The sequence below is a fragment of the Nanorana parkeri genome, unplaced genomic scaffold (genome assembly GCF_000935625.1).
Source record: "Nanorana parkeri isolate BGI_ZX_2015 unplaced genomic scaffold, ASM93562v1 scaffold1812, whole genome shotgun sequence".
In the NCBI taxonomy this organism is placed as follows: Eukaryota; Metazoa; Chordata; class Amphibia; order Anura; family Dicroglossidae; genus Nanorana; species Nanorana parkeri.
In genome coordinates, this window is record NW_017308080.1 from 199,039 (window position 1) to 212,081 (window position 13,043).

The 13,043-nt window shown below is 43.0% G+C and overlaps 1 protein-coding gene across 1 annotated transcript in view; it reads left to right on the forward strand.

Annotated features, from left to right (window-relative positions):
• PLA2R1 (phospholipase A2 receptor 1) overlaps positions 1-8,018 on the forward strand; it is an 81,981-nt gene extending 73,963 nt beyond the window's left edge. The window contains exons 30-33 of the mRNA XM_018571702.1: positions 1,691-1,801; positions 4,462-4,638; positions 6,555-6,590; positions 7,721-8,018. Of these exons, the coding sequence (XP_018427204.1) occupies positions 1,691-1,801; positions 4,462-4,638; positions 6,555-6,590; positions 7,721-7,929 (533 nt within the window). The 3' untranslated portion in view covers positions 7,930-8,018. The remainder of the gene's footprint in view (positions 1-1,690; positions 1,802-4,461; positions 4,639-6,554; positions 6,591-7,720) is intronic.
• The last annotated feature ends 5,025 nt before the right edge of the window (positions 8,019-13,043 follow it).

Sequence of the window (13,043 nt, forward strand, 5' to 3'; positions counted from 1 at the left end):
CACTCACCAGCCAGCATGCAAAAAACCTGTCGTCTAACCGCTAAAGTTAAAAACAGAGGTTTTAGATACACGTTTTCTGCAGAATATGTGAAAGCCGCACTGCTTGTCAAGGCCCCTCTGTGTAGTGCGGTCCTAACTCTAACTTATGAGAGTGTCACGATCTGTGATCAGGCTCAGAGTCCAGCAGCTGAAGCAGCAGGCAATTCGTAGTATAACAGGCCGGGTTTGGTACACAAGCAGAGGGAAGTAGTGGAGGAGTAGGCAGAAGCACAGTCAGCGAACAAGCCTAGGTCAGGAGCCAAAGCTATCAGGTATGTAGACGGTGAGAGTAGTCGGTGAATCAGCAGCCAAAGGTCGGTACACGGGAAGCAGCATGAGTAGATTGTAGCACAAAGTGAGCAGGAAGCAAGATAATGGCAGGAGCACATTAATCTGGCAAACAGGAAGTGCAGGGGCATGGCTTAAATAGGAAGTTCAAGGGAGGAGCATGGAGTTCAGAGTTCAGCAGAGATTAGGTATAACTGAGGATTACACAGGACATCAGACAAGGAGCTATCCAAGGTTCTAAGGTGGCTCAGCAGGTAGAACCACCGCCAGCCACAGCAGAGGCCCTGGGTTCAGATCCGCTTCCTGACAAAGAGTCTCCATCTTGGAGCACATGTAGCAAAAGATAAATTGGGTGCAGGTTTGCCAGGAGGCAGCCCAACCTCCTTGAAGGCACAGGGACACACCAGAGACCCTGCACATCACAACGGCAGCTAAGACCCCCAGTGTGTCACTGCACCAAATCAGACAAGCAAAGATGTGCATATAAAACCTCTGTTTTTATGAGTGTGCTGGGAAACTTTTTTTGCACTGTTTAAAGCCCTTCCATGTGCACCTTGCTTTAAAGCTGGTTATGAGTTGATTATTATTATACAGGATTTATATAGCGCCAGCAGTTTGCGCAGCGCTTTACAATATAATGAAGACATTACAATCACAATACAATTCAAGACAAGATGATAAGGAGGGCCCTGCCCCTGAGGGCTTACAATCTAAAAGGGAGGGGCAATTGATACATGCGGAGGTAGATGAGTGCGTTTCTGTTTTGCTTGACCTATGTTTACATCTCATCGGTGAAACGCTTTAGAAGGTTCCCCTTGTGCTGGGAAACTTGATTGTGGTGTATACATATTTTTGGATCACAATAAAGATTGGACTTTTATATTTCAAGACCTGTGGTGTGCGGCCATTTATGGACTGAAACTACAATTAGACTTTAAAATAACTAAACATATCTGCTAAATGCCACTACACCTTTACTTTCCCTTTAATAGATAACACACCATTGTTGCTTTATTCTGGACATTTCTGTGTCCTTAGGCGTTCGTAGCTGGCCATTGTTCTCAATGCCACAGCTCTTATCACTAATCTATCGTGAGAAGAAACACGGCTATTTTTGCTTGCTATTAATGCCTTATTTCCTGGTATTTTTTTTTTTAACATTATGCCAAAACCTTTGTAAAAATGTTGTTCCATATTGACGTGTTACATTATGGGACATTGCTGTATCTGCTCTGTTTTTTTTTAGTTAGATAAATTGTCTTTGTTTCAAGCCTGATGAGATTAGCCGTTAGGAAAGCAGGAAACTGATAACCGGCTGAACAAACGAACATATTTCTGTGTTTTGTGACTGTTTCGTGTCTAGATTCTAGAATCCTGAGTGTAATGCATGAAGAGGAAGATATATTTCTTCAGAGACTTCTCAGTTCCTTTACCGTACAAGACATCTGGTTAAACAGAATAGTGTCTAGCAATGGTAAGTAAACTATTTTGAAGAGTAAAAACCATTAAAAGGCTAAATTTACCTTTCTGACCATGTTTCAAGTTACGCTGGTATTAGAGCATAATATGAGACATCCCGATTTTATTAAAACATTTTTTGAAGCTGGTCTCTGGAATAAGCAAATATTGTCTGAATACAAGAGGCATGTGTATTCATACCTAAATCTTGGTGTGTTTTGTGTATTTCTTCCAGCTCAGTGTGAAACTTTGCCTCTGTGCAGGAGTTTCTTGTCATAAGGACCGGTCACTGCTGCTAATCTTTTCATTAAAAGACTCAAGCAACGCTTATATAAAAAAGTAACAAAACATAAACATAATATTAACTGAACAGAAATCAAACACAAATATTCAGTACTCCTCAATGTTATACATATATATACAGACAGGCAAAGCCTCATTGCTGCATAAACAGCCTCATGCTTAAAGATCCCCCAACTATTTACATGAAGCAGCAGAGAAGGCCTAAAAGGCACAACCCGTCACCTATGCACGCAGCCATTTTTCAAAAATCTTAAAGAACAAAAATTTAGGGTGATAAGAGACAGACAGCCACACACCCGGACAGACACTCTTGTGGGTCAGGGACGTCTGATACCCCTCCACGCCTTCAACCAAGCCCCCTGCCTCCATTTGTCTCTCTCAAGCACCCGAATCTTCCCCACCGCATGCAGAATGTCACTCACCACCACCTGGACAGGAAGGATTTTATGCCGAATGGAGACCTGACACCGTGCATTCCACGTGAAATAACGGACGACTAGGCTGACTAAAAAAAGTGTATCCAAACAAAAAAACCCTCCTGCATTGAATGCTCCGTACTCCCACTCAGCATAACTCAGCCTAGAGAGGAAAGGAACACCGAGGGCCCGTCCCACCTGTTTATATACCTCTATGTTAAAGGGGCAATGAAGCAGAAAATGGTCCATGGTCTCCACCGTACCCACACACTCCTCTCGAGGACAACCACATTCCGACTCCCTGCGGTGTTTCAAATTTCCCCCAACATAGAGCTTCCCATGGAAGCACATCCAGGCTAGATCCCTAAATTTAAGTGGCACCCTGTCCATATTAATCAATCTTAACCCTTCCCTCAAAATCGGGCCTGGGCAATCCCTTAAGGCCAGTGGGTCATGAAAGGCTTCGCTCAAGATAAGGCTCATAAGGACTTTCCTTGGAGCAGACTTAAGATCTTCAGCCGAGAATCGCCACTGCCGCCACAATTTCAGGCACGGTGCAACATAGGCTGGGAGCTGACCACGATGTCCCCTAAGACTCTTCACTTGACCACCTTCTTCCCAATGTCGCAGAAAAGGCCTAAACCAAGATCTAAAAATGCCTGCCCATCCGGGAGGTTCTGCTGCAAGCATATTACCAAAATTGAACTTGAGAAACAGCAGGTAAAAGAAAAGAACCGGATTGACCATACCTAGGCCACCCTCTCTCCTGGACTTTCTCTCCCTGTGCAGGGTGGCTGGTCTTGTCTCGGCCCCCTCCTGTAGTTTTCTGCAGGCAGCCTGTAGTGGGTGGGGCCTGTTGGGTCCCTCCCACAGCTCTGCTATCTGCACAAGCTATGCACAGCACACTGATGATATCACTGCTACATTTATAACTGCAACATATTAACTGCATTTGCTAAGGCATTTGGTGCACACAAAGTGGTTTTATATGCTTTGTTACTATTAAGGAATATATTTAAAGTTCTTGTAGCTGGAGGTCAGCTTTAAATTGATAGTAAATTCAAGAGGCTTTCAAACCATTTTAATAAATTAATTAAATAAAAAATGATTGCATCACAATGGATGCTGCTCCATGATGTTTAAAAGTTTTAGCTTCCTGCAGAATCAGCTGGTCCCCTGAGCACTGGCCCTGATATTCTGCTTTAGGGTGGCTCCTTTCCCTTGCAGGGTCCCATGGAGCCACCCTTGTATGTGCTAGACAGCTGTGTGTGTCTCTACAAGCACACGGACACAGTAGGGCAAGCCACCCCCTTGCTCCTCGCTCCTCCTTCCTCCTCCCAGTAGATAGACAGTGGTTGGAGACTGCTCTGTCCCTTGTGAGCTTGTGCTGGACAGGAAGTTCAGGGAAGCCAAGCTGAGAGAGTTGCAGCTGTTTGGATCATGATGACTGTAAGTGTTTGGGCAAAAAATGTAAAGAAATACTTTGCTGGGCTATGTGTATTTGCTTCCTCTGGATTAATTATTGAAAACAGTTTGAGCTTATTATTACTTTAAAGATGTTTTTTACTATAAAATATTTGATTTAACAATAAACACTAAATACAGGGTTTACCCATAAAATTGGTATAACTGACATATATCTCCCAGGTACCCCAATGCACCCCCCCATTCTCTCTGTAACAGCCAATAGCTGAAGCTAATGCGACAATGTCATGCTTTCTTGATAGCACCTTCATAAAGTGACAACACACAAATAAATTGAGCAATACAACTGTAATGACATCTTATGAGTGGAGACTGAGACAAAAACTACCTAAGGGAAATAACCATGGAAGCATTGAGAGTTATGAGATGTCTTCTTGTGATTGTTATTATTATAAGTGCCCACCCAAAACTGACATGTCATTGTTAGCGGCCTTAGCCATGAAACTCAACAGCGTACGTGTTCTTCTTGTAGACGGCACACAGACTTGGTTAGATGGCACAGCTTTAAACTACACAAATTGGAATAACGAATTATCACAATACAAAGACTTGACTGGCGATATGTGTGTCACACTTTTGACGGTTGATGGTACTTGGGTACCGACAGAGTGCACTGAGAGAAGAGGATTTATATGCAAGAAAGACGCAAGTAAGTCTCTTTCTTCGTAAAGAAGATTCTTTACTCATAAGTGTTTTGTGTGATTGTTACAGGAAATTGTGAGTTTCATAGTGAAACTTATTCACACCTTTAAAGTGACACTAAACTCAGGAATTTATAGCTTAAAAATACATTCAAGTTCCTTAATAATTAACAATAATGTATCTTATTTGTGTATCACTCGGCTGTAGGACCTCAAATCATCTCTGAATTGGTGCTGACACTGGAGGGTGTCTTCTGGAGGGTGGCTACCTTTGTTCCCCATGGTTCCTGTGTGTGTGTTGTAATGTACAATAGAAAAATTTCACCAGCACACTATCAGCTGAAAAAGCAAAATATTTTATTGCCAATAGCTGTATCTCATTGGCAAGCGCTTTTGGGGCCTCGCTGGGTCCCCTTCATCAGGCTTAGAGATGCGAGGCCCCGAAAGCACTTGCCAATGAGCTACAGCTATTGGCAATAAAATATTTTGCTTTTTCAGCTGATGGTGTGCTGGTGACATTTTTCTATTGTTCATGTATGACAGTGCCATCCGCAGTCATTTCGAGCACCCATCTTCATCAAGTGGGAATCCCGGTAAGGAGTGCGGTATGGTTCCTGTTTCTGTGTTGTAATGTAGTCACCACTCCAAGCTCACTCCTGTGGTGGACTACAATCTCAATACAAATTAGTAAACTAAATGTGAGATTGTAGTCCATCATGGGAGCAAGCGGGAGGGAGATGGGGCCACATTGGAGGGGGTAATTCCATTTTCCCAAATTTGCCTGGGAAAGTGAAGTTACCCTTTAACACAAATGTATCTTATTTGTGTATCAAATGTATCTTATTTGTGATTCTCAAATCATCTCTGAACTTGTGCTGACACTGTCCTTCATTCTGGAGGGTGGCTACTTTACAAAATAAATAAACTATGTGCTGGGTCTCGAGTCTTCTATCTTCTTCCCTGCAGAGGAGGAGAATCCATCTTCGGGTGTCCACGTCACTGTTTGGGCAATAGGGACATTTCCTATTGGCTGTGCAGTGGCTGGGTCCTCTCAGGGTCCAGAAGTCTGCAGAGGCTTTAACGACATCAGAAAGAGGCAATTTAAATACTGAATACCATCATTATATTTATTATTATTATTACGGGGATTTTTTTTTGGCGCCAACAATTTACATAGCGCTTTACATAGAGCACATTCACATCAGTATATATATTAATCATATACAGTTATATACAGTAATTCTTTCCACTGACCATGGTCTTTTCACGATCATGGTATGTGTAAAGAGATGCAAGGGTGGCAGGATTTGTTATTACAAAACAAGGATACAGGAATGGACAAGGTGATGCTAATGAAGGAAGCCTGTCCCGCTTAGCAGTCAGTTTCAGGAAAATGGTGGCATCAATATCTTCAGTTTACCTGTAGCAGACTGTTTTCTCTCAACAAAGCCAAAACTTCACTTTAATATCTTTTTTTTTTTAACTTAATATATTTTTACATACGTAGAGACATTACAATAAGAGAAAACAAAGAAAAAAAGGTAAAACAAACACTTAGCAATCGAACCATGACCTCCATGGGCCTCCCAGAACTACAAAGAATGTATGGATCTGGTTGCCAATTCGGCAAATATAGGCATAATTAGCACTGATTAAGGACGAGCGGGGGCCAGATGAATAAAAAAGTAAAACATATAAGTCAAAATACCCAGAAATCTGGGGAAAAGCCACAGACGCAACTTCTTAAAAAATGTTACTAACCTCTTTATTGTTAATCTAGTTGAGAGTGAAAAGTAGGGAACATTTAGAAAATAAGGAATACAAACGGCAAAGGCAGCTACTAGGTAAAAAAAGAGAGAAAGGAAGGATCAAAAAAAAAATATAATAATATCTAAACAAATAAATATCTATTTGTGTTTCACAGGTATCAAAACATTGGAAGATGATCTCACAGCATCACGTAAGTGTAATACCTCCGTAAAGATAAATGGTGTAGCAATTGACCTGACTTTAGAGAACACGTAAAGCTGGCCATACACCTTACAACCATCGCACGACTTTCCATGTGCGATGGTTGTAAGGAGCATTGCAGTGCTGTTCATTGTGGATGGCACCCAATCGAATCGGAGAGTGGAGCCCAATGCACAAAACACCACAGTGTGCCACATATTCTGTGTGTTGTGGTATGCTGTGTTTTCAAAAAAGGGTCACGTACATTTTTCCATCCATATGGTCCATTGGCAGCCCAAATGGGCTCCCCTAAAACAACACACATTAACATATGTCATAAAGCACATTAACACATGTGTATTTCCACACTGTAACAGAGCGCTTTAGGCTCCATTCACACCTAGGCACCAGCGTTTTTCCGTGTTTTTATGCGCAGATTGTGACACATTGATGTAAATGGCAAGAGCACGCGTAAACGAGCAAAATCAATTGCAATGCGTGTTTCCAAGCATTTCCTATTGACTCTATGGGGACAAAACGAGCCAAAAAGAAGCTCATGTACTTTTTCCAGTGACAGGAGTTTTGATTTTTGCAGCAGGAATCCCAGATGTGGCCGTTGTATCCATTAAAGTTAATAACAGGGTGACAGCCACCGTGTCTTACCATGTAAGATTACATGCGTTTTGGGATAGATGATTGTCCCTGGACGCAGGATAGATGTGTCCAGTGACAGTCATGTATTCCAAACTCAATGTATTCATACCATGTATTACATGGGGACTGCTGCTGAGAGATGCGGCCGCTATCACCTGGTCATTAACTTCATTGGGTACAGCAGCCGCATCTAAATGGGGACCATTCTGTAGGTTCTTGCTGCAGGAGTCTCATGATGCCCAGTGTGAATGTAGCCTAAGTGTGTGAATGGGCCCTAAACAAAAAAAATAACTTTATGCATTTTGGACTTAGGCACCAACGCGTTTATAAGTTTTCTGTGGTGTCTATAGTTTTTTCTGGTTTTAACTAGCAAAGTTTAGTTACATACACAAATCAGATGACTTGCAGACAAATGTTTATGAGAGAATGACGTGTTTTTATCCTTAACGACATATCCTTATGACGTAGAATCTTTTGTTGTTCTAGGAACAAGTCATGCCGTGGTTCCGATTGCTGTGATGGTGACACTTGTGCTGTTGGGTTTCTTCATACTTGCATTGTATCTGTTCAAAAAGAACCAATGCCATACAGACGCCGGCTTCCAGGACTTGACCTGCATGCAGTCTGGAGCAGAGGGAAGTAACGTGGAAGAATGTATTTTGATTACGGATCTGGAGGACGAGGGAAACAGATAGCTTTGTTTGGTTATGATGAAAGCAAGAGCAAAGGGATCATTGTGTGCTTGAAGATTTGTTACAATGTGGCCTTGGAATGTTGTGCTCTGTGTTGAAGACATACATTTGCTACACTTTTTTAAGCTTGCAGAAAAACACCGCTTTTTTTGATGGACTTTAAAAAGAGAACTATATTTTTAACAGACCTATTGTTCAGATAATCAAGCAAGTATGCAGATATAACCTTTCACCTTTTTCCTTTCTTCCACTGTCCCTTGACAACTTTTCTCTAGATGTGCCCCCAGTTTTCTGCAGACATGAGCAACACTGAAGAAATGCTAAGGATAACCTTCATAATAGTACAGTTGAACTGAAAGCTGCTTCTCTGTTCCCCTTTCTCAGGATTTTTTTCCATTGAACAATTCAGCTCTAAGGCACTGCTACTTCTAAGGATGTTCTGGATGTTTGAAATAGTGATTGGCACTGTAACTGCTGAGATCAACATATATGTTCACTATTATTTATTTCCATATTTTAAAGCATACCTGTACTCCCCGAACAATGTAAACTGATACTCACCATATAGAGCAAGAAGTCCTAGGTTCTGACGTGTGAGATTTTCTCTCTCTCTCCTGGGGACCTAGTTAGCCCCCAAACCTGATTCATTTTGTAACAAAGCCAACAACCAGCTTCCAAGGTTTCTGAATTACCCTCTGCCATTGCTTTACTTTACTGTTGGTCTGCGAGTCTAGCCATCTCATGGACTCATAGTAAGGAGGGGGCAGGTCACAGACAATGACTACCAAAGCTGCTTGCTTGCTGCATTACAGGAACACAACTCTCACCACCGTGACCTTCCACCCCCCACCCCGCGTTCTACAAAGGAGGATAGGTGTCTGCTGTTGTAAGTGAGCAGCATTTTTCATTGTGTTTATATAGGGAGGGGATTTAAGTTTGAGGGCTTGTTCACACCAATTGCGGACCAGATCTGCATGAGTTTCTGCACATGCAGTGCTGTGTGTTTTGCTGCATTTTTGACGCGTTGCGGGCTGTTTTTTGTCTTTTTAGCCTAAAATGGGCTTCCAGTGTGTTCCAGGGTGTTTGCATGCGTTTTTGATGCGTTTTGTTGCATTCCAAGCAGAAAAAATAGGGCATGCTGCCGTTTTTCCACATGCTCTGGAACTGAACACTCTGGTGTAAACTAGAGCCCAAAATACCATTGGAATACATTGGATGCATTTTTGATGCGGTCTGTAACTGCTCTGCTCTGCATCTGCTCCGCACTCTGCGTGAACTAGCCCTGAATTTAAATGTATATCCTTTCAAAATGTAATTTCTTTGTTTTGAAAAAAGCGGGGAACGGTTAGAACCTCAGTTTGTGTTTTACTACCATGCTGGATGCCATTTGACACGCCTCTTTTTTTCTGTTGCAACAACTATTTCACCAGACCTGAAGTAAGGGAAAATATGCAAGAGTGACATAGACATTAAAAAAAGCAGACAGGGCATCTAGCCTTTACCTGATCTGCTTAAAAAATAAAAGTGATGTTAGTCTTTGTTGGCATTGGAGATCTACTAGTTTAATCATGCAAGCTTGTAAAGGTACTGAAAGGTCCACTTGAACAATTTTGCAACCAGACATCTTTGCGATTCTTCTATAACTCAACTATAGAGATTACACGCGCTATGCAAATTGTTGGCTCTATCTAAATGCTGTATAATCATAACTGCAAATGTAAGTGACCCTGAGCAGGTCAGAAACAATTTCAGCTTTTCAATTTTGAAAATGATTGTATAGTTCAGCCAGAGGTGGACACACCAATTAGGCTTAGTTCAGATCTGAGCAATCGTGTTCAATTGCACGGGCAGAATCGTGGCGGTATAACCAAGCGATCTGCCGGTGGCGACTGGAGTGCCATTAGAAAATAATGGCACTGTCCGCACGATCAGCTGTGGTGGGCGACTCCGTGACCGCCCGGCAATCCGCGCCGTTTTGTGCACCATTGCCGCGTGGTCAGGAATCGCCCAGATGGGAACCTAGCTTTACCCAGACTGTGCAACTAATAGTTCTTTGGGATTTAGGGGCTCATTGACAACAAAAGTGGGTCAAGTGGGTGCTGGGATGTGATCCTGTTGTCATGTAGACCCAGATGCTGCATGCAAGAGACCTTCTTTGTGGTGCCCTTACCATTTCTCCTAATTGAATAGGGGGGGACTCCTTGCAGAGGGGTACTTTGGGATATCAACCACATTGTTGTTCAGTCCTGGGTCTCTCCCTCCTACCCATGCACATAATCACATTCCCTTACATGTGTTAGAAAAGCTTTAACTTTGCCATGACAAAGAAAAGTTTTTCTAACAAAAAGTCCCCTTGACAGAACAAGCACTTAACTGTTACAGTGTAGGGGTAGCCCCACCGTAAGGGTAAGTTTTTTTTATTTGCCTAGAGTTCTAGGGGAAATCTGTTATGAGAGAAGCATAGAAGCTGCCGTTGCTGACCTCTTTTAGTTGCCTTGCAGTTATCCTGACCCCCCTTGCTTCTTGATAGAGGTATGCACAAAAGTACTTCTGGCTTTCTCTGACTTTCCTAATCTAGACACTTGTTCTAGGCCAGCTACGGCCTCCTGCAGAACCTTCCCACCCAACATTTCTGGGTGTGTCAGGTGCCTGAATGTGCACTGTGGTTATAACTTCTGGCCTCTACGTCATTTCTGCATCCTGTAATGGCATAGGGCCCCCTGGTTGGAACCACAGCACAGTGGAGATGGTGACATCTGACACGCCCGGAAATGTATGTGAAAATTCTGCAAGAGACTGTATAGCTTGAACAGGTCAAAGATCCCAAGAATAGGAAGCAGGATATAAACGATAATAAGATCACTTTATGAAATGTTAATATGACACCTCTAGCTATATTTGTCTATGTGATACTATTGCTTGAAAGGCAAATTTAGCACAACGTAATGGATATAGCAAAACCTATGAACAAGGTAATTTGTCTTCATCAATCTTTCTATAGTGTGCAGGAAGAAATATATCTATATGTCCATCATTTTATTATTCATGTGAAACCTGAAATAAAACCCATCCTGCCGCACACCTTTTGAGACTATTTCCTTGTTTCTGTAAATGTTGATTTCCAACATTCATTTCAGGTGGACTCACTAGTCAAAAAGTGAATAATGCAAAAAACAATCTGGACTTCTCAGTTCTTTTCAGCTATTTTAGCGAAGTTATAATAAAATATTGCATATGAATATTTTTTACTCTCATTTACAACCAGTAGGTGGAGCTTTGTACTTATTTTCATATGTTTTACTTCCTAAAAGAAGCCTGCTGTTTAGGTAAATGCCAAGCTGCTCTTTATTCTAATGACCTGCTCCACAATTGAAGGAATCCTCTTCTTTGCCCTGTGACATAATCAAAGGCCTGCCAAGGCAGGATTTAAAAGGGTATTCTGCATCACTTTCTCAAGATGCAGGGCACCCCACTGGATGCCACTCCTGTGATTGGCAGGAGAGGGGAGGGTTCACAGTACTGACAATGCTGATAATCTTCCTCCACAGTATACAAGGTGATGCAGTGCTGAGAAGGGTGACAACGTTGCTGTGAATTCTCTGCATGCCGCCCAATCTCCTCTCACTCTTGGCTCTCTCTACACTTCTATGGAGCTCATCTACTTGTCTCCTGACCGGTAGACAATCCCCTAGACTTCTATGGGGCTCTACTGCACAGGCATGGTCAGGAGAGAGAGGACAACAAACACAGGAGGCCAGGGGGTAGGATGTGCTAGGTCATGAAGGGGGGGCAAAAAGAGTAAGTGCATTATTCTTTAAAGGAGAACTATGAGGTGAGTGCTTTTCACTCACCTCATAGTTCTAGCCGACCTGTGACAATGAGACTGTCACAGGTCGGCTCAGTAGATCGGGAGGTGAGGGAACACATGCCGGTGTTCGCTCACTTCTCGATCCTGTCACGGCTCTCTGCCGTGGGAGGGGAGGGGATGGATTCCCCCCTCCCCGCTCCGGTCCACCAGCGCTGACTGGCGGAGCGGACGGGGGAGGGGCGGGTACGGCTGGCTCTGCCTCTAGAGAGGCAGAGCCAGCTGTCACTCACGCAGCTGGGCGGATCTCGGCATCGATGTCGGGATCCGCTCCGGCTGCGGTGTCTCAGTATACCGCGAGCTGCAGCTCGCGGTGTACTGAGCTTAGGGTGACGGGAGGACGCTACTTTGTATCCTCCTGTTACCCTAAGGAGAACTATGGGGAAAAGCCCTGACCCCATAGTTCTCCTTTAAGCTTCAGTTTGGAGATTGTGAACTATTACGGGCAGCTAATATGTACACTAATATGAATATTATTGTGAATAATTGTTTGTCTACTTTTTCTGTTGGCAGCGGATCTAGATGCACAAAATTTGGCAGCAATCTATGTGAGAGCTAAACATACTTCCCCTCTTGCATAATGTTACCACCTTTGCAGAGTCACTCTCAAAGTCCTGTCTATGAGTAAATGTGATTGCAAAACAAAAGAAGATCTGTTTTGAAGACTACAACAGACTATATCAATGAACATAAGATCTCCCCATATCCTCATTCGGATCTTCATGATCCAAAGCACAATTAAAAAACCAAGGTATCCCATTAAAACGTTGGTCCGTTCTGTGTCTTGCAACAAAAAGGTCTTTAAAGAATCTATACCTTTCCCTAAGTACTTCAAAATACAAAAAGTGACCACTGAGCCCTGTTTATTGCATTTTTTTTCACACAGACCATTAATTTCCTTTGAAGAGAAACTGTCCATTCAACATTCACGTGTGGAGTCTATTTTTGCACAGTGGTGGAGACCCTTGGTTGGACAAATGTGACACCATGTTCGAACACATGCAAATGCAGGGCCGGATTTACTCTCTCTGCTGCCCCAAGGCCAGGCTCCTCAATGCACCCCCTACCCGCCAAACACCCCCCCTCCATGGAGAATGGTGGACCCGCAGGCTGCATATAAGTGATCTCAGTGACATCGCCGAGATCACTTGTACAAAACAAGCGACGGCTTCCCCGCTGTACATTTAGCTCTGCTTGCCCAAACCAGGGCTAAATGTAGAAAACAACTACCCGCCTGGAGCCCGGAACTGCA